This window comes from Pinus tabuliformis, chromosome Q (assembly GCF_031772625.1).
Source record: "Pinus tabuliformis cultivar Carrire ecotype Pingquan chromosome Q, CPIR1, whole genome shotgun sequence".
In the NCBI taxonomy this organism is placed as follows: domain Eukaryota; kingdom Viridiplantae; phylum Streptophyta; class Pinopsida; order Pinales; family Pinaceae; genus Pinus; species Pinus tabuliformis.
This window is the reverse complement of record NC_142296.1, coordinates 1,157,628,176-1,157,650,588: the sequence shown is the minus strand read 5'-3', so window position 1 is coordinate 1,157,650,588 and position 22,413 is coordinate 1,157,628,176. Positions and strand designations below refer to the sequence as shown.

Genomic DNA, 22,413 nt, shown 5'->3' with positions numbered 1-22,413 from the left:
AAAAAACCCAAGACCTCTAACTGTAGGGTGGAAGGCAGCTTTAAAACTAACTTGGGAGAGAGCAATTAAAGAAGTAAATCAAGGCAAATAGAGATTGATTATAGGAGCCCTTAGAGCTAGCTTAAGCCCCTCCTCAGTGTCCCTATGAAAGTACTTTCAATTAATATCAGATGCTTAGCGGCAAGCAAAGAAAATGGCCCTCAAGCAACTAGTGGAATTAGACAAACTATAATGTTCCCAAGGGATTAATTAGCCTAAGGGACGAAATAGCCTATCCATCCCAGTAGGCTACAGTCCTCAATAAAGGGGAAAACCCCAAAATTTCCAATTATGGGTGAGTTTTGTGGCAGCTAGGGAAAAGAAACCCAAAATTGGGGTTTGAAGTAAAATTTACTCAATCATTAATGAGAGATCCCTTTAGGAAATCTATAAATATGAGAGGGATGAATTCATTTTGAGGATGATGGAATTGGATCATTTATCTCTATTCTTTTGAGACTTAGACTCTGAAAGTTTTAAGACCCCCTTTACCCCTGTCAATTTTGGTGGTGAAAGATTCCACCCTAGTTGACATATTTTATATTCTTTAATTTTTGCCCTGGTACAGGGAAACTCTCTAAAAATCAGCAAAATTATCTAGAGGACTTGTTTGGGCACAAGATTCAATTTATGTTTGGTACAAGAGTTTTCTTTAAAGGCAACGAGGAAGGAAAAATCTTTGGGGCGCCATCTATGATCAGCAAGGGTCATTGTGCTTTCCTAGACAGGCCTGCGAAAGAACTAAGGCAGACTCTTATCATTGGGACGTCATTTGTGATCAGCAAGGGTCACTATGCTTTCCTAGACAGGCCTGCGAAAGAGCCAAGGCAGATTCTTTCCACAGTACCAAGTCTTGACAGCACATCGTAGGAGAATTCTAGAGGGATGTTTGGCCAATGCAAACTCTAGTTCCATGCAAGGTGACCAGAAAAGTAAGGAATCAAGTCCGCAGTGGATTGGATGTCGTTTAAGGCATTCGGTGCTGAAGATTTTGGTCTATCAGTTGACAACAGTCGTTGTCAGTGGGGTGGGACAGTGGCTCAGGAAGATCCTGAAATTATACATATCACGTGATCCATCGTTTGACAACGATTATTGTCCGTTGGTGCAGGACCGTGGCTCCAGGAAGATCCAAAGACTATCCAAACGATCTGTAGCACGGACGAATACGAACAGGTTACGACTCTCTATAATTCCGGTGTGCGGTTTTTAACCAAGGACAAATTAAGAGTTCTGCTTGGATTAAAGACCACGCTCGGCCCAGGGTATTCTTTATTTCCTTTGAAGTCTAACACCAAGGTTAGAAAACTCGAGGCTCAAGATTTATACGTTATTTGTGTAAAACCGTAATTGTTATGAATGTGAACTAAAATTATGTTGGTGTGAATTGGATTACGTGTTAATTGAGTGTTATAAGCGTGAACTGGATTTACGTTGTTGGTTGATATAGAATTGAACAATACATTTTGACTTGTTGAAATATGGTGTTATCTCTAAGGTGGAATTAATTATTCTTTGTATGGTTGGGAAAGAAAGGACAGGTTGGTTATCGTATTGAATGCCCCTACTATACTAGAAAGAAAAATTTATTATAAAAATAACTAGGGCAAAATTACCCTGTTACGCCACACAAACCAGATATAATTCTACTACAAAAGACAATGGGAAAGGGAGACCAATTATTTTTTTCACTTAAAAAGTCTTTGGGGGGATGGGACTTTGTTGATATAGATTCAAAAGGGTTTTCAAGGGGTTTGATGACCGGTTGGAATCAAAATGTGTCCTTTATTAATTCTTTTGGTATTCATTTAGGGCTTTGCATAGAAGTATACACTAAAAGCTTGGGCTTGACTCTGACTTTACTAAATGTGTATGGACCTCATGAGGGTAAACTAATTTATTAGGAAAATTTGTTTGCTTTTGAATATTTTAAAGTTGATAACCTCATTATTGTGAGGGACTTAAATCTTACTTTGATTAGAAGGGACATATGGATGTCCAATGCTAAAGTGGCTAGACTAGCTGGATTCTTCCATAACTTGTTTAATCAGGCAAGTGTTATGGACGCTAAGCCTATTAAGCTCAAGCCAACTTGGAGCAATAATAGATCCAGGACATATTGTGTTTCAGAGAGGCTTGATAATTTTTTATTGGGAATTTCTACAAAAGGTGGAAAGGTATAAGTAAAGGGTAGGATCCAATAGATGCTAGATCACTTCCCCGTTGTTTTCCAAACTGGATAAAAATGATCCAAAGCTAGGAGTTGCTTTCACACTTAATCCAGGAAAGGCCAACACGAGGAATTTCAAGATCCAGCAAAGCTAAATTGGTTGAGGCATGGTCCTTCACAAGAAGGCACTACTTGTGAACAATTCATAAAGGCTTTGGATAGAAAAAAACCAACAGATAAAGGGATGGTCAACCAAATGAAGTGGAGAAGAATCTGAAATCACATTTTTATTCTAAACTGAATGTCAGCTCAATGATAAGGATAACGTCACTTTGAAGGATTTGGAATTTAAAAAGGAAAAGTTACTTCAGGATAGGGAAAGGGAACGGAGGCTCAAAAGTGTTAATCTGGGAACTAATAAACAGGGAAGGGAAGAAGATCAGCACCTTTCAAGATCTAGCCGAAAAGAAGGTGTTCAAACTTCAAAGAACCACACAAGGCAAACAAAAAATAAATTCTCAAGGTGGCATCTTATTTCTCTAAACTGGTGCAAGAATAGGAGAATAAGAGGATGCATAAGACAGTCACAGGGGATGAACTTATTTATGTTCTTAACTCCTTTAAGAAAGATAGAAGTCCAAGCCCAGATGGCTAAACTGTGGAATTCTATATTGAGCTTTTTGACCTGCTGAGTGAGGATCTGCTCAGAGTTGATGAAGAAGTGAAAATTTCTGGGAGATTCCTTGTATTTTTTAATTAGGCTTTTATTGCTCTCATCCCAATAGTGAAAAGTCTTAAGATTTTTCAGGATTCTAGGGCTTTTACAGAATTATTTCCGAGGTCATTGCAGTTGGACTGAAGACTGTCCTCTCAAAATTAATCTCTCCTGAGTAGTTCGGCTTTCTGGAAGGGTGTAGATACATGAGGCTATAGGATCAGCACAAGAGAAACTGCTCACCATCAAAACCTCATATTCCAGCAGCAGTGATCAAGCTAGATCTTTGTAAGGCATATGATACAGTCTCATGGTTATACCTTTGCTTACTCTTAATTCACATAGGGTTCTCACTTCCTTTGGTCAAGTGGAATATGAGATGTGTGACTACTGCCTCCTTTGCAGTATTGATTGATGGATCAACATCGAACTTCTTTCTGTCTTCATGGGACATTATACATGGATTTTATTAAAATATATATAAAAAGAGATTTTATATCTTCAAAGGCAATTATATAATGAAAATGTATTATTTCCAAATATTTTAAGCACCAAAAGATTTGCATCTCAATTATTTTTTTATCCCTGTCATTGCTAATACATCTGGAGTTAAGATGTATCTACATTGTTTGTAAGCAAACCATCCTTTAGTGTAATGTCCAGGCTTAGTTTGCAATCCATACTCTACATCTAGATGTTGATTTGGGGTAGCATTGAATGTGCTCTTGGGGCACATGAGATCTCCAATACCCAGAGAGGGTTTGGGCAGATTCTAAACAGATCAGGAGATATTAAAATAATTAATATTTTTAATGGAGTTCCTAAGTCTAAACTTAGGGAAAATAAAATATTAATGTGTATTAATATGAATCTTTGTTAGAATGGTCCAAAAGACATGGATCAAGCCAGATCTAATCTTAACAGTTGATTAAGGACTTAATCTCGGCCGTTGATATGTCAACAGGAAAAGTATAAGAGGAGGCTTGAGGGTCACTTGGAGAATACACCAAAGTGATCAGTCATTCTATTCTCTAGAGCGGAGTTTGCTAAGAGAGATAGAATCAGTGATCGGGAGAGCAGCTGAGGAGCATTGAGTACAAAGAGATAGAGAGGCAGAGATAGTGACGAGATAGCAGCAAAGCAGCTAGAGAGAGAGACGCAGGAGAAGCTAAGTGCTATGTAGAGCACCAGAGGGGCCAGCGTAGTTGACGCAGAGGCTCATAGAGCTGACGCATGGCCTCCTAGGGCTGACACAGGCCAAGATAGGCTGACGCAGTGCCAACGCTGGGCTAGGATACGCTGACGTAGTCCAAATTGGGCAGACGTCGGGGTTTCTGGGTCAGATTGGTGCTGAGTAGCTACCAAAAGGATTATCCGGGATTTCAGCCAGTAGATTTGTCAGAAACCTAGAGGTATTACTGCTAAGGAAATTCCCTGTTGGGTAGGCCAGTTTCAGCACCCAGATTGTAATCTGATATTGCTTAATAAGAAAACCCTCAAATAGCTACACCGTTTTCCCACATTATGTTTTTCTAGGGACATTAGTCCAAAAATAATGGTGTCATGTGGTGTGTTTGTTCTTGTTTCTTTTAGTTGTTGATCTATAATATGTTGAGCATGCACTGGTGTTTATTTCAAGTATTTACTTTGTAAATAACTTGTTAAGGAAAAATAGCATGTAAGTAGGAATAAATCAGAAAAAATGCATGAAGCGTTTCTAACTAAGTAAACTTAGAAACTTCAACATGGCATCAAAGCATGATTGCAGATCACACGAGGACTAAAAAACATCAGCCAAGCGGAGCAATAGCAGCAAAAAACAGTTGTCCCGAGGTGACAGAAGTTGTTTCTAGCAACGCAGAAGCCAAGGAGTGTGACGCAGAGCTAGCCCAAGGCCATGCAGAGGAAGTCGAGAGCTGCGCAGAACCCCAGAAAGGCCAGCGTTGCTAACGCAGAGCATCTCAGGGCAGACACAGACCCATCTGGGGTGACGCAAATCTAGCGTGAGGCAAAGAGGCGCTGACGCATTTCATAGAGAGGCAGTTGTTAGGGTCTAGAAGGCTGTGGGAATATTGCAGAGTGGAGCTGGTGAGGTACTGTAGTCAAAACAGTACTTGACAGAGCTGGGCCAGAGGAGTTGTTACCAAGGGTTTCTAGCCAAGGAACACGGATCAGCAGTGCAACTGCACGAGTCGATCAGAGTAGGGGGCATCTCGACAAGCGACAAAAGGATTTCCAGGAGGGAAACCAGGACTCAGAAGGAGTCCAGAGGAGAACTTCCAGACGGGAAGTAAAGACTCAGAGGAGTCAAACAGAGAACTTCCAGGAAGAAAGTAGAGGAGCATCATGGCACTACATGGGGTAAGAGACCAAGATAGACTGGACGGAGCATCAAACTTCGCAGTCTGGAAGGCCAAAATCTTATTAGTGCTTGATAGGAATCGTGTCAAGAACTTCACCTTGAAGGTAATAGCTATCCCAGTCAACCCCAGTGATAATAACATGTATGAAGAGGCGATGGCGAAGGCCAAGTGCATTATCTTTGATGGGGTCAAGGATCATGTGGTACCACATATAGCCGAGAAGGAAACTGCATTTGAGATGTGGGAGGCTCTCAAGAAGCTGTATCAGCATACTTCTGTGCAGAGAAAAATGTTGCTCGAGAACCAGATGAGGTTGTATCAGATGAAGAAGGGTCAATCGATTGACACCTTCCTCGGAGGACTAAATGAGATCCGAGACCAGTTGACTGTTATAGGAGCGACACCGGATCAGGAGTTTATGGTGAGGACAGCCCTGAATGTTGTCTCAGAAGATTGGGAAGTATTTGTCCAGAGTATCCTGGGCAGAGGGACTCTCCCACCTTGGGACAAGATGTGGGCAGCTCTTCGCCAGCAAGAGATCAGACGGCAATCGAAGACAAGTAGCAGCAGCAAAGGGATCAAGGTCAAGCAGGAGGAGGAGGATGTGGCCCTATCATCTGAGGGAAAGCAGGAAAAGCAGAAGAAGAAAGGTCTCTCCAAGATCAAGTGCTTCCACTGTGGGGAGCTGGGTCATTACACGACCCAGTGTCAAAGGAAGAAGAGTAAGGGAGAGTCTTCCGAGACTAAGGCAGCGCCAGCACGGGCAAAGAAAGAAGTTTTGACAAACGATGATTGTGCCATGAGTGCACACATGCCACTTGAGCGGAAGTGGGGAGACATCGAGCTGTAGTCGAGTGGACTATAGGCGATGAGGGACAGGATCCTCGAGGTACCCAGCGTCTTGGATTAGACCTTGCTACAGGAGCCCCGACGAGGAGTAGCAGGACTCGCTGATGTGGGTAGAGACGGATGTGGATGGAGCGGCAGAGAGAGCTACAGTGCAGGATTCCCGAGATAGCGCAAGGCTAGCAGGCTGCAGCAGTGCGAGAGGCACAGGAGTGTTGCACCAGTGTAGGATGGCACAGAAAGGTGTGCGACGATGCGAGATGCACAGAGTTGTTGCAGCAACGTAAAGGTCAGAGAGGGAGCACTTGCCAGTGATAGAGGGAGCTTCAGCATCTGGAGTGTTTCTAGCCTGACGGAGATGTCAGAGTTGGGAGAATAGTTACTTACTTCTCAGTAACTGAGTTGCAGTGCAGCAGTGGGTAGCACGATGCAGCATAATGAGAGGAGGTGCAGTGCTAGGAAAAAGGACCAGCAGCAGCACGGATGCAGAGGGAGTTGTCGTACAAATGCAGCAGTGGCAGTGGTAGAACCATGGGCAGTAGTACAAGATGCAGAAGTGCAAAGGATGTTAGGCAGGAAGGCCTAGCATCAACACAAGTACCGATGTCTGATGATCAGAGTAATACTCAGTGAGGAGTATTGCTAGAGCACAATCCTCGCTAAGAGGGAGTGTTGATTTGGGGTAGCATCGGATGTGCTCTAGCCACGAAATTTGGTGGAGAGGTTGGGGCATGTGAAATCTCCAATACCCAGAAAGGGTTTGGGCAGATTCTAAACAGATCAGGAAATATTAAAATAATTAATATTTTTAATGGAGTCCCTAAAACTAAACTTAGGGAAAATAAAATATTAATGTGTATTAATATGAATATGTGTTAGAGTGGTCCAAAAGACATGGATCAAACCAAATCCAATCTTAGCCGTTGATTAGGGACTTAATCTCAGTCGTTGATATGTCAAGAAGAAAAGTATAAGAGGAGGCTTGAGGGTCACTTGGAGAATACACCAGAGTGATCAATCATTTTATTCTCTAGAGCGGGGCTTGCTAAGAGATAGAATCAGTGATCGGGAGAGCAGCTGAAGGGCATTGACTACAGAGAGATAGAGAGGCAGAGATAGTGTCGGGATAGTAGCAGAGTAGAGAGAGAGAAAGACGCAGGAGCACCTAGTGCTCACGAAGGGCAATGTAGAGGCAGCTAAGTGCTGCGCAGAGCACCAGAGGGTCCAACGTAGTTGACGCAAAGGCTCAGAGAGCTGACGCAAGGCCTCCTGGGGCTGACACAGTCCAAATTGAGCAGATGCTGGGGTTTCTGGGGCAAATTGGTGCTGAGTAGCTACCGGAAGGATTATCCAGGGTTTCACCGAGTAGATTTGTCAGAAACCTAGAGGTATTACTGCTAAGGAAATTCTCTGTTGGGTAGGCCAGTTTCAGCGCCCAGATTGTACTATGATGTTGCTTAATAAGAAAACCCTTAGATAGCTGCATCGTTTTTCCCACATTGGGTTTTTCTGAGGACATTAGTCCAAAAATAATGGTGTCATGTGGTGTGTTTGTTCTTGTTTCTTTTAGTTGTTGATCTATAATATGTTGAGCAAGCACTGGTGTTTATTTTCAGTGTTTACTTTGTAAATAACTTGTTAAGGAAAAATAACAAGTAGGTAGGAATAAATCAAAAAAAGTGCATGAAGGGTTTCTAACTAAGTAAACTTAGAAACTTCAACACTAGAGAGCATCTTCAACCTTCTCTTACCTTCACAAACTTCTACCCTTGGTATTTCTGCCTCTAGACATGAAAGTATCCTTATTTGGTTCTTCCTTCATCTATGGACTTCATTTCTCACTTCTCCCTAAGTCTGACTTGGCATAGAAGGTGCAGATACCTTGACGTCGTTATCTTTTTGCAGCTTGTCAAAATTTAAGTCTATTGACTCCTAGCTATATATATTACTTCAATGTTCTTCACCTTTTTTAATAAAAGGATAAATTAACAATGTACCCAGGAAGGTTAATTATCAACAATTCATTCATATGACCTGGCTCTCCCTTTCTCAACCTTACAGACAGAAGTTGGTTTCCTACAGATTTTAGATGGCATTAATATCCATCATGTTGTTGCCTAGATTGTATAGGCACTGCAACAACGCTCAAGACGAGGGTCATCACTCTGATCCCCGTCCACTCTGTTCTAACTGTCTCCCAACAACAGTCTATGGGAAGTAGTCCCTATTGAATGAGATGAAGAAAAGCAAGTTGGAAACCAACTTGTTTGGGAGACACGAATGAGTGGCCTAGCCAATTGGTTAAATTCGAGCAAGATTATTGATTAAATTAGATTTTAAAATATGAGACTACTGCCTTAATGGAGTCACAAAGTCTTGCTTATAATGAAATGGAACCAAATGACTAGATGGACACTCGTTGTTTAAGATGATTGACTTAAAATGAATGATATGCAAACCTGACCTGTGTGTGATGTATAGATCTTGGTTATTTTTAGTTAAGTGCCTAATCTAGATGTAACCTTCCTTTACCTATTTTGAAGCTGCACTCCAAGGTAGGTTGTGGGAAGGAGGCCAACAAGAAGTAGGCTAGGGCCTGACTAACAATATCTTTTGTTGTGCTCCTATCACCTAATGCCTCCGACGCTGCAAAGATTGTGACTTTGATGACTGCAAGGTCACCGTGTTAGCCACCGAAGAGTTGTCGAGGCCCCTCAAGCTAAGTGAGAAGGGTTGCCCTATGTTTCTATCAACCTAGCTTATGCTAGGATGTCAATTATTAATGCAATCTAAATCTAGTATGCTTATGCACGAGATTATGAGTGAGATTATCTTGAGTTAAGATTGCTCAAGTTACTTAAGTACCTATGTGAGATTTATCTTAATGCAAGAGTATTTAACAATGTTGTGATGCAATCTTAAATAAGATAAGTGCTAAGAGATACAAGTGTAAACTTCAAGTAACCTACACAAGATATTATGTCAATCAACAAAATCAATGTCAGATTCTGAGTGCAAAGATGAGATAAGCCAATTCCAAATCTATGACAATTTATATCAGCAGTAAATATTCAGAAAATTCAGATTTAATCAATGTTATAACAGCAGTAAGGAAACCACTTCAAATCATGAAATTTGTCTTATAGATGTAAAACACAAAAATTCTCAATGACCAGCAAATGTAAATTAACTTATTTAGCCCACTTTATAAAGATGTATTCAGTGAAATTTCAAGTCTGATTTGTTAGTTTATAGCAATAAACAACCACAGATCAGCAAGCTAAATATGCCAAAAATGGATGGTCAATATGCCCAAAAATAGTAAAAATGCAATAGAAATCAAAATTTTCCATTTTTAAGGCTTTGAGGATGTGTATTTCAGAAATTTCAGAACTGATAAATTTATAACAATAGTAAATTAGTCACAGATCAGCAAGCTAAAGATGTCAAAAATAGATGGTCAATATGCCCAAAAATAGTAAAAATGCACTAAAAATCAAAATTTTCAATTTTTGGGGCTTTTAGGATGTGTGATTCAGAAATTTCAAAACCCATAAATTTATTAGAGCAATAAATTAGTCATAGATCAGCAAGCTAAAAATACTGAATATGTTGCCCAAAATGTCTAAAAATAATAAGTTTTTACCAGAAATTGAAAATTCAAATTTTTATCTTTATTAAGCATATGCTTAAGAAATATTTCAGACTTGAATTTCACAATTATGCAGTAAATTCCAACAAGCTGAAATGTTAGATATAGGTCAAATTAGAAATGCCCAACTGACCAAAGCTTGTGAAAATTCAGATTTTGCAACTCTAATTGATTTTGACCAATTAAAAAGTGGTTTTAAGGCTTAGATATTAGTAATTTGCTTGATGTAATAAAAAACTGCATAAAACAATGGTTTAGAGGTCAAACCCTAGGCCCAAGGCCTTGAAGATCCTACCGTTGAAAATCGTTGAAACTTTGGGATCACTTTGCTGCTTGAAAATAAGAATTTTGAGACCTACTCCATCAAAACCGCCAAATATTTAGCTTCAAAACCTCAGCTTAGGGTTTTGGGTCGATTTTGGGGCAAAAGAAGCCAAGAACTAGAGAGCAAGGCTAAGGGAAACAAATTTGCGGGGATAAAAGGGCTAGGATCATAGATCGGGGGCTAAAATAGCGAGAGGAGGCCAAAAACTGGAACCCGTGTCTTGAAAAAAAGTCTTCTGAATCTGAATTTTGTCGTCAAATTTTCAGTAAATGTCCATGCAAAAATGTCTAGAGACTAGATCTTACCCTCAAGAGCCTAGACCTAGCTCTTCTCTCACTTAATTCCTTGATCCAACCTGCGAAAATAAAAATAAAAACACCCAAACCCCAAATATATACAAAATACTAAAAATCCCTAAAACCCAAATTAGAAAAAATAATTTACAAGTTAGATCTACAAAATTATTCACAAGATCTACAAATATACAAGGGTTTTAAAATTTTTAAATTTTTGAGAAAAATATTTTTATGGAGTTTTTTCCTTTGAAGAATAGATAAAAATACTTTAGAAACCCCAAAGTATACTATAGCCTTAGCAAAGATTTAATCCACCATATAAATACTTGGAATCGAAACAACAGTGATTCTTACTCAAGTTTGTGAACTTGGAGGCCAAGGACTGTAATACCTACAAGCATTATGAATTTATCTCAAAATAATTTGTTAGATCACATGGAGAATTCAAACCACCTAAAATTAGCCCAAAACTATCAATAGTATGGTTCTATCTCAATCTAATGAAAAAGCAAATCTTACCAATATTCAACACAACATAGAGATGTTTGTAGTCAGTGCATACCACAAATCAATAAGCAAGAACACCTTGAATTGCACCCCAAACCCTTTATGATGATTGAAAAAATAGTTCCCATGGCCCATAGTTACAACGCTGCTTCAAATGAAAGTTTCTAGCCAAAAATCAAGATGTTAGAGACTCAAATGACTCTCTAATTTATAGTTTATCCTCCAAGTGGAAAAATAACGGCTAGTTTCTTTGATCTTTGTCAAAATTATCTTGGTCGTTGATAAACACTTCAAGATCTTTTAATCTTGGCCCTTGATTTTTTATTGTTGAGGAATTTTCGAATTTATCATTTAATTCTATTTTTATTAGCTCAAAATTAAAAAATTTGAGTTAATTTCCTCAAAAATTTGACTTTGACTTAACCACCAAGGTTCAAAGATCCAAATTTTCTTGAAATATACAATATTCCCATGGTGGAGGACCTTTAAAATTTGATTTCTTTAAGACCCACGAATTTTTCCACTTGGAGAATTATTTTTCCTAAAACAATTTAATTTTAACTCTAATTAATTAATTTTCTGACTTAGGATTTAATTTTATTTTGCCAGAAAAATAAATAAATTTACATATGAGGGGATTTAATTATTTTTCCACCCTCTAATACATAAGATTTTACATTTACAACCTCAAAGGGGGAATACACATTTGGCTTAGACCCTCAAGACACATAACCCATCTGCGACACAATATGATCTAGTAAACCAAATGATTTGTAATAAAATAATTAAGCCAACTAGCTTAAATTCTAAGTTGCACGAAACGGGGAAACGGGTACGAGTTTCCGAAACGGGAAGCGATACGAAACGCGACCTCCCCAAATTTTGGAAACGGGGAAACGCGAATATATATATATATATATATATATATAGAAAATATTTAAATATATATATATGTGTGTGTGTGCGCGCAATCATAAAGCATAAATGATACATTATAATTTATTACACTTAAACATTAAGATTTAATTTACATCACATTTACTCATGAATGATCACATAATGAAAATAAAAATATCGGAATATCCAAAAGCAACCTTTATTAGATATCCAAATCTCAAAATCAGCCTTTATTTATATTAATATATGAGGCTGCAAGTACAATAAAGACTATAAGGCTGCAAGAGAGAGATCCAAATCAGGATTTTCTGCATCCACATCCCATTCTTTAGAAGGACCACTGTTGTATTGGGAGTCTCCTCCTACATAGTCGAACGACCTTAGTGCTCTTGATTAAGTACACGTTTCATACCCTAGTACCCTACATGATCTTGATTATTGGGATTTTCCCCTGCATAGAGGGCTTGGTTTTCTTGATTAAATACAAGTTCCATACCCTAGTACATGATAAAATTCAATGGAAACATTGCAATCCCCCCAATCCTGAAATCCTAAAATCCTGAAAAACAAATAAGTCTGCTGGATTTTGAGCGAGATCTAAAATTCTACTTTCTCCATATGAAATCCAATGAGGGCGAAACCACTCTCAAACATCCTGAGTCATTTCATGGTAATGTTAAAAATTTAAATAAAAGGATGAAAATGAAAAATAAAGGAGAATATAACTTTTACTTTAAGAATTTAACATTACCATGAACTGCATATCAACACTAGGGCAAAAATTCACTTTTATAACTTTAGACACCCATCTAGAAAATTAAAAAACAAATTTGAAAAAAAAAATTAAAAAAAACACAATTCAATTGGGAAACGCGGGTTGTACGGCCGGGAAACGCGTTTCCGGCCGTACTGCCACGTTTCTGTTTCGGGAAACGTGGCAGTACGGCCGGAAACGCATTTCCTGGCCGTACCAAACGCGTTTCCGCGTTTCGTCCCAGTTTCCAGCCGGAAACGGGCCCCCCCCACGTTTCCTGCAACATAGCTTAAATTATTATCAAATCACTTTTACCAATGTTGCACAAAGCGCGATCAGGATTTAATCGGCGCCGGGAAAAAAGCGGAAAAAATCGACAAAAGCGGGAAAAAAGCGTTTGGCACAAAAATATTCATTTTTTTTCATTTTTTTTCAATTTTTTTAATATCTAAACCATCTACAACATAAAATAAATACATTGACACATAAATATGATAAAAAAACTAATATATAAGATGTTTAATATCATTTCTAGCGCTAAAATCACACATAACATTGAATCATGTCCTGAATAGTAAGTCCTGACTCCTGAGTCCCAACTCAGCCTCAAAATATCAACAAAAAATATGATAATGTATCTCATCATGTCATAACGTCATATACAATAAAATGAAAGTCTAATCCTATTGATTTCCTCTGCCCCTCTTGCGAGAAAATGCCACAGCTTTCCCTTTCCCTCTAGATGTAGATGCTGGTGCCCGTGCAGGTGGAAATGGCAGTGGAGTCTGATGTGCTCTAGACGTTGAAGAACTAGAAGTAGGAGCTATAGGAGGTAGACCACGTCCTCTACTGGTGGCAGGGGTAGCCCGGGCAGGTGGTGTCACCTGGAAACATTACAATCTCCCAATCCTGAAATCCTGAAAAACTGATAAGTCTGCTGAATTTTAAATGAAATCTAAAATTCTACTTTCTCCATATGAAATCCAATGAGGCTGAAACCACTCTCAAACATCCTGAGTCATTTCATGGTAATGTTAAAAATTTAAGTAAAAGGATGAAAATGAAGATTAAGGAGAATGTCACTTTTACTTTAAGAATTTAACATTACCATGAATAGCATATCCATACTAGGGCCTAGACTTGATCATTAAGCTACCCCACTCAAAAATTATTTGTTTCTTTCAAAAAACATTGCATGAAAAAACCCAAAAAAAGTTATAAAACTATGTTGTCCTGAGCCCCCACGATTTTTTCGTTAAAAATCGCGCTTTTTTCGAAAAAATCGCGATTTTTTGAAAAAAGCGCGATTTTTTCAATAAAAATCGGCAAAAAAAAGTAGGCGATTTTTTCGTATAAAAATCGCTATTTAAGCGGGAAAGGGAAAAAATCGCGATTTTCCGATAAAATCGCGATTTTATCGCGATTTTAACAACACTGACTTTTACATCAGACTCTACTAAAACACTAGGACTCACATAATAATTCAACAATAAATTTCACCCTAGCTTTGGGGGTTTAAGCTGGAGGGAAAAAACTCTTCTAATTGGCCATGTCAAAAAACACAGGTAATCAGTGAGGTTAAAAAACCTCCTGGGATGGAATTCATCATCAAATTATAGGCTTACCTAGGTTGTTACATAGACTCAAGGTTTACGAAGATCATTTACAATATTTAACTTGTAGAATGGGATGACCATGACACATGGACTGCTGATACGTGATCCGATCCTTGTTGAAAAAGTTCGTACTTCCGCTTCCCCAGAACTTTGACAATTTGATTGCAAAACATCCAAATGATTTGTAACAACACCAGTCGCATCAGCATGGGCTTAGATTTCTGCTTGGCCAGTTCAAAGGACATTCATGCTAATTGCAAGATGGTAGACGCCCATGTCCTTCATGCAGAAAAATGTGCAGATTGTTTTCTCTTCATGAGATGGTCAGCAAGGAGCATTTCATTTCCAAGATCCCACATTATTGTGAGATATGGGGGAGGTATTACTATCTTTACAAAGATCCTAGAGAAAAAAAGTATTTTTCTTCTTTCATTATTCCAACCAGAGGTGTTTAGCTTTGTTTCTTAAAGAGACCGTAACCTTTAAGTGCCAGGCACCAGGACATTACCTAGACCTAGCTGAATGATTGCATCACTCCTCTAATCCATCTGGGCAAGTAGGGGGTCAGGCACCACTATTTGACTACTGCTAGCACAGAGAATGGTAGACCAATCAAATAGTGTTTTAATGCCCGGATTGCTCTTTTGTGAGAATGGTGTATTTCAGCATTTTAGTTGACAAATTCCATAGGGATTGTGTTCTTATAGCTGGTTTCTTGTATTTTTACAGGTTAATTCTTATGGTAAAATCCATTTTTTGTGTTTTCAGTGGGAGATTGTTTAGGCACTCCTTTCTAAAACCATTATTGTTGGTTGTACTTTTGGGTCACACTGACCAAATTTTTGTCATCCGTGGATATTAGTATAATTTCATTTTCTCCAGTACTAGGAAAATAGTACTCTAACACTGCATTTTTTACTACAAATGAAAATACAAAATGTGAAGAGGTATGCCAGTATAGAGAACAATTTGTTAAAAATACTGAAACTATATATATTAGTTAACAGAACAGTAAAATAGTGCCCATAGACAAGTTCTCAAAGCTGCCCAGTAATGACATCACAATAAATATGCATACATAGACTGCATTTCTACAACAAAAAACTGTAGAGAGGCAGTATCTAGATGTAGTCATTTGCAACTAAACCAAAGAACACAATTGTAGTGAAGGCATACCCAGAAGCAGTCTATTTTAAACCATACTCAACAATCAGGCATTGAAGATAAAAGAAAGATGGGGAACTACAATTTCGCATAAGGACGTAATAATAGACAAGACATATGACAATGTAGCAATGGCAGTGAAACCATATGGTATCTACGAAGAAAGAAAAACGTGGCCTTAACAGTATGGACTATATCCTTTTGGAGGTAATATAAGAGAATTATAATTCAAGAGAAAACATTTAGAAAACATTTTATAAGGATGGTGAAAACAGGTTGCCAACTTGGGCAATTAAAGAAATGATCGCCAAGAATTCAGTGAGCAAAAAAGATGTACAAGAATTCAGCAATTGCAAAAGAAGTATTGATTCATAACAGTAGCTCAAACACCATAAGTAAAGAGTACTGATAGGAACTGACAAGTGTTGGTAATTAAAGTAGCATATGCTATTTAGGATGCAGGAAGGGTTTCTAAATGCTTTGGTGCTCACTAAAACAAAAAACAGGAGAAGAAAACAAGGGATTTTGCAGTGTTCTAGATACAAATGTTGTTGAGAATGAAATACCAGGGCCTCAAAATACAAAATTAAATAACCTGAGCAGCTTACCTTTCATCAGGATCATCTTCCCATAGACGAATACAATTGCAGGAAAAATGATATAGGCAGCTCTCTGATAACTTATCATCAGCAAGCTGGCGATGAAAATACTGTTTTAGGGGATCATCCAACTCCACACTTACAGGCATTTCCAATGTTTTAATGTTGCAATTGGAAGTTTCGGCACAATTGGTATATGGATACACTTTATTGAAAGAACTCACAATTATCTCTTCCCTTCCATCTGATTTAGCAAGCCCAGCCTGTGTAGAAGCCAATCTTGTCATACCATTTTTTAGGTTGTTCACACACAAAGAGCTTGAAGGATCTTGAATGTGTTCAAGCTCTGCATCAAAAACTCCAACTTCATCCAAAAGTACAACCCTTCTTTTATGCTTCCATGTGCCTGTTGTCTTGCGCGCCTGTGACATATCTTTAATCACAGTCTGAGCAAGCCTGCCACCACCTGCATCTACCAAAATGTCATCTGCACGAGACAGTACTGTGTGTTCCATTTTTGAATCTTCTATTACATTTGAATCTAGACAGCTATGAGCATTTAGGGATGTATCCTTGGACAATGAACTATGTTGGCATTTTCCACTTACTTCATTGAAATCCTCAAGCACTATATTAGATTCACCATTTGCATTATCATGATCAGTATCTGCATCTGCATGGGAAACAGTTTGTCCATCTATAGAACTAGAGGAATCAGATAAATAGTGGTCATCACTACTAGACTCACTGTCAGATGATGAAGCTATAGAGTATGAGTCCAGAGAAAGCTGCATGAATTCTTCCTCCAGATTTTGGCGGCGATGTAGTATATCTTCCTGATAGTGGGGAGGAGAAGAAAGACAGAATGAAGAGGAATGAGATTCAATTATCTCCTCAATAGTCTTTAGTGAACCAAAACTTTCACCTGAGCACATTTCTTCATTTGCCACGATACCGGGTACACACAAATAAGTCATGCCTTCTTTAGGTAATTTTCCAGCTGTATTGGAGATTAGAACCTTCGATTGCTCCTCAGAGCTATTAACTTCTCTAATTCCTGAATTGGGTGAAGGTTTCAGTGAAGTAGCATGCTTTACAAAAGAATTGGATACTGTTTTCCCCTTTAGATAAAAGTTTCCAAGTGAGCCATTCTCTTGTACTTCATTCACAATTTTACCAGCATTGCCCTCATCATCTCTCATATGTTTCAGTTCTGCTTCTGGAGTATCTTTGTCATGGTGACCCATTGATCCTTCCTTGTCCTCTAATTTTACTTTAGAACTACTATTATCCACCCTATTTGGTCGCCGCCTTCTCATATGAGACTGTCGCTTAGAATTGAAAGCAGTACCTTGAACATAGTCCTCTTTATCCACATTAGTCGAGTACAACAAGTCACTCAGTTTTTGGAACCAGACACTTGGATCCTCTTTCTTGAGAAGTTCTATTCTATCAAATAAAGACAAGGCATCTGCCCTGTCATTTTCACCAATATCTTTTTCATCCTTTCTCTTGCTTTCATTTTCATGCACAGGTGAACCAGAACCATCCTGTTCAACACCTTCAGAAAGCAAATATCTCTTATGATCTGGATCCTCAATTGAGGCAAGTCGAGCTATCCTTTTCTACAAGAGAGCAAATTTAAAGAGTGAAACAATCACCAGAATGACAGGCACAAGAAAAATAAAAGCAACAACAGGCACAGAAAAAACAATGTTAACATGTTTTCTGAACATGGAAAGAAATATGTTTTTAACAAAAATAGCATGCAACTTCCAACGGATATGCTGAATCTGGTTTTCAAATTAGAAGTTTTTATATGAAAGGGTACATTTTAAATAAAGAATGAGCAATAAAAGCAGCAGTATACAACATATGGTAAACAAAAGACAGAAGTTTGCATTGCTGTGACATGCACTCATAAACATTGACATCGAGCAGCCATTCCATAATGATTAACATGAAACGTGCATTTTGCATGACTTACCTCCTTTGCCTTCAATTGGAAATCACCAGAGCTATTGGCTTCGTGTTGCTCACTAAATTTTCTCAGCTCGCTGTTGACATCTGAATGAATTTCACCTTTTGCAGGAGAATAGAACCCATAGCCAGGTCGTTGCATCTGTCTTCTTGCTGCAATGACTTTTACGGTCCAGACCTCCCTCCCATGGATCACTTTATCATCTAATTTCAACTAGGGCAGTAACCAAATGGCAAGTTACATCTCTCAAATAATCTCGGTGTAATCAGTTGATGCATGACACAAACTTGAATATCCCTTCAATTTATTCCCACAAATGGCAGAAGATTATGAAGGCAAAATTGAAATGGTTTTCCAATTTGAGTTATTAGGAAATAAAGACTGTTATTAGGATAGAAGACTATTTTAGAGTTTAAACAATTCAACAGTTGAATTAGCGAATTTAAGAAAGAATAATGTGGCTGTTGGAATATATAAGAGTAAGAGATCAGAAACGTGAGTAAATGGGTATGCCTTCTCTGCCACTAAAGGTTGTAATGAGATGGATAAAGAGAAGATATCTGCCAAAACATGATAACGAAGTGCATAAAGAGGTGAAACCAAAGAAAATGGATTGCTTAACTTACTTTATGTGGATTGGAAAAGAAGCTGAAAACTTGCTCCCGATATAATCGAGCACAACTGATCGGATTGCCTTCCAGCCAGACACTTTCAAGAACAGGAAGACTAGACAACAACTCGATCTCAGAAAAATTGGAGATCGTATTAAATGAAAGGTCTAGGCCTTCGAGTGTGGCTATATTTTCAATCCCGTGCAATGTTGTCAAAGCATTATTTCTAAGAATAAGCTTGGTGATCCGAGCTGTGACCTGCTCCAACCAAAATGAATGACAGTGAAAAAGAAGACAGCAAACATTTATGCACACTGCAGACTAAGATAAACTTCAATTTGAGTCTATGAGGAAAATGATAACAGAAAACACAACTGCACCTACTGCACATCTCCAAATTGGTTTAGTTCTAAGCTTAAGGATGTACTCCAGAAGATAATTGCATCAAACAATAACCTGCTCTTACAGTCTAACAACGAAACAGAATTGAAATGAATCCCACCTCATTTAACGACGATATTGTCCGAATATTGTTGAATCCAAGGTCTAAGTACTTCAAGTGCATACACTTGTGCAAACTGGCAATTTTCGCAAAACGGTTCCGACTCAAATCCAGTGTCTCCACAGCGGGAAGCAACTGAAGAGACTCATCCATGAGAACCATGTTGTTGCTAGCACAAGAGACAAAAGATAACCGAGTCCATGCAGGGCAATCCTGTATTTCAACAATCCTTCCAGCAAAAATATGCCTGAGAGCGTCCTGAAACAGAAAATAATCACAAAGGACCAATCGTCCTATTAATCCCAAGCAACAAAATCAAAAATCAAAGCAATGCAGAAGCCTAAATGCAGGATTTTCAATTCAGGAAATATAAAATTAAACAATACAGAACTCAAATGCAAAGCAAGCAACAACAGGATTCAAAAATTAAACAATGCATAGTGCCAATTCGATGAAGATGAACAGGGTTTTGATTTACGAGTGAAGTTGATGGAATGTTAGGCCATCCACCTGGGCCCGTCCTCATTTTAGTGGAAAGGATATACTAAAAAAGATGAGCCTGGATGCAATGGTTTCATTATCGCTAGTGTCTGCCTGCCCAACCTAAATGGCAAGTATTAAAACGGAAGGGAAGCATTGAAAAGGATGAAGCGAAGTAATGGCTCCATTAATGCAGTGGTCTACATGCCCAACCTAAGTGGCAAGTATTAAAAGAGCGGGGATGTATTAAAAAAAGATGGAATCGGGTGCAAGTGCTATGCAATTTTGAGGAATAGTTACTCGAAGCATGGTTTATACCATGCAGCCCTTATCCAGGGAAATCAGAATTCAAGGCTGGTTGATTAAATTAGGTCGAAATCTAAAGTAGAATGAATTTTTACCGTGGAATTGTGGCAGATGATTTTCTCCAGAGTGTTCCTGAGCTCCAGCAATCCTCGCGCGGCGGAGGTCGAGAGATCACATCCCCGAAGCTCCAGAGAGCGCAATCCACCAAAGGGCAAAAGCGAGAGTGGCGTGGGATCCCTGCAGGGATGGGGCAAGACCGAGACGACCTTAAGAGACGTCAACAGACGGAGAACCCGCCGGAGCTGCTCGAGCGCCCGATGGTCCCCCAAATCCGCAATGTAAGCGCGCAGGTAATCGACCGGAGCTCCCGTTCGCAGCCGCTCGAGCTCTTGCAGAGCCTCGAGCCGAGACTGAACATAATGCAATCCCACCGGATTCAGCTTCAGGATCAGGGTTCCCTCCAGGAGCGACTCTGCCTGCTTCTCCACGAAATTCACCAGAAGCTCTACATATCGATCGCCCGTCACAATAGCCATTATTGTTCTTATTATTAATATTCCTCCTCATCTGCATCTGCTGCCTCTTCTTCGGCCATTCCCTTCTCAATTTGCGGAATGGTATCTAGTCCAGCGAGTTTACTAGAAGTAACCCAAATTCAATTCTCAGCGCAAACCTGTATGCTAAACAGGAAAATCACGATGATATGTGTCGAGAGTTCGATCCCGGTCCGGCCAAAACTTGACTGATTTCTGGGATCCAAACCTCGAGGATGTGCATAATTGAATCATATGCCGCCTATCAACTCATCCTGCTTGCGGCTGTTCTCCGGAACCATGCCATGCCAGCTGTTTGTTTGATTTGGATTTGTTTGATTTGGAAGGAGCAAAAGAATGAGATGATTTGTTTGTTACGGAGGTCTCTGATTATCATTTTATATTTGATCTTGGTTTTTCTGGTTTCCAGTGAAAGATTGGATGACAAGACGACACTCAGAACGGCACGCATCCATCCTGGCGGTGCCACGACGCATATGTCGTTAAATTGTTGAAAGTCATTTCGCTTGTGCTTTGTTGTATGTTTTATTTTAGATTATGTCGTCTTTTTTTTCTTTTCTTTTCTTTCTTTGGGTTAAACTAGCATTTGTACTTAATGTTGTAAAGGAAACGCCTTAAGGCATAGTGTGTGGAAGAATATTGAAATGTGAATGGGCTTTTGTGGGCTTTTTTGAAAGCAAGGGTCGATGATTCCAACAAGTTTTAATTTGACGAAGCCATGCCGAAAACCGCTGAAATGGAAAGCAAGTAGCCATAAATATTCATTGAACTTGTTTAGAGACCTTTGTTTGTAGTTGGTAAAAATTGTGGAGTTAAAGGTGAAGATAAATGAATGAATCCATGCGAACAACAACCGGATATCCATATTGATTTGGATAGGGTTATTTAAGAAATCATTATTCAAAGGGGAAATTAAATTAATATGAAGATATATTGAAAACATGTAATAATAATAATAATAATATCCATTTTTAAGGTCACAGCCAAGGCAGACACCAAATTGATGTATGAGACCCCCTTGTTTGTGGGACAAGGGACCCACCTCCGCGCAGCGATTTGACTGCTAAGTCTACGAAGGCATACATACTCTACCCCCCTTTGGTTTTGAACCTGTGACCTCTTACGAGGAAACACATGCTCTTAACCATTAGGCCCACTCAAGCTGTAATATATTCATTAAAATCAATTGATTTTGTTAACAAAATATGATAAAACCCATCGACAATGAATTGGTTGTGAGGACATAAACTATCAAAATTGTATTTGATCTTGAAACATCTTTTTTTAAGTTTGAAATGGAAAACACAAATAGTTGTGAGGACATAAACCATCAAAATGGTATTTGATCTTGAAACATCATTTTTTAAGTTTGAAATGGAAAATACAAATAGTGAATTGTAACATCCTTTTTTAAGTTTGAAATGGAAAATACAAATAGTTGTGAGGACATAAACCATCAAAATGGTATTTGATCTTGAAACATCCTTTTTTAAGTTTGAAATGGAAAATACAAATAGTGAATTGTAACAGAAGAGGTTCGAGAAGGAATATAATATTCTAAAGAACATTGTGCTTGTCATTCCATATTTGAAGTTGTATCAAAACATGTTGGAGGCATCGAAGACCTGAAGAAGCAGTAATGGACCTGCAAAATGTATATTTTGTTAGAATTAGTAATATGTAAATCAGTTGTGGAAATTTATTAGTAATACTTTGCAGGTGAGTTGTGTTAAAATGAATTTGGAATGAATGGAAATGAAGTTACCTTTGCTATGGGGATTTATATATTGTTAGTGGAAGATGCATGGTGAATAACGGCATATTGAACACCATTGGAGGTCTATGCGTAGTTGGAGATGCATATTTTTTGCTTGCCATTCTACTTGTAGTTGCTTAGGTATGCTATTTCTGAGTCCATGTGTCCTGTTGCAAAAGAAAGAAAATGTTAGAATGAGATGTATAGATAATATAAAGACATTCTAATATTTGGTTAATTATTAATATTGATTAAAGGTGGTTGTTGTTGAAAGATATGA

At 38.5% G+C, this 22,413-nt stretch overlaps 1 protein-coding gene across 5 annotated transcripts in view; it reads right to left on the bottom strand.

Moving 5' to 3' along the window:
- Positions 1–20,768, bottom strand: part of LOC149223759 (uncharacterized) — a 71,213-nt gene extending 50,445 nt beyond the window's left edge. For 3 of the 5 annotated variants that reach the window (XM_089385909.1, XM_089385908.1, XM_089385910.1), the window contains exons 1-5: positions 19,919–20,767; positions 19,038–19,295; positions 18,551–18,793; positions 17,931–18,137; positions 15,953–17,568 (exon numbers count right to left, since the gene is read on the bottom strand). In XM_089385909.1, coding sequence (XP_089242035.1) covers positions 15,953–17,568; positions 17,931–18,137; positions 18,551–18,793; positions 19,038–19,295; positions 19,919–20,359 — 2,765 coding nt within the window. In that variant the 5' untranslated portion in view covers positions 20,360–20,767. Of the gene's footprint in view, positions 1–15,952; positions 17,569–17,930; positions 18,138–18,550; positions 18,794–19,037; positions 19,296–19,918 lie in introns of all 5 variants that reach the window. The other 2 variants (XM_089385907.1, XM_089385906.1) reach the window with 2 other exon arrangements.
- Positions 20,769–22,413: the final 1,645 nt, after the last annotated feature.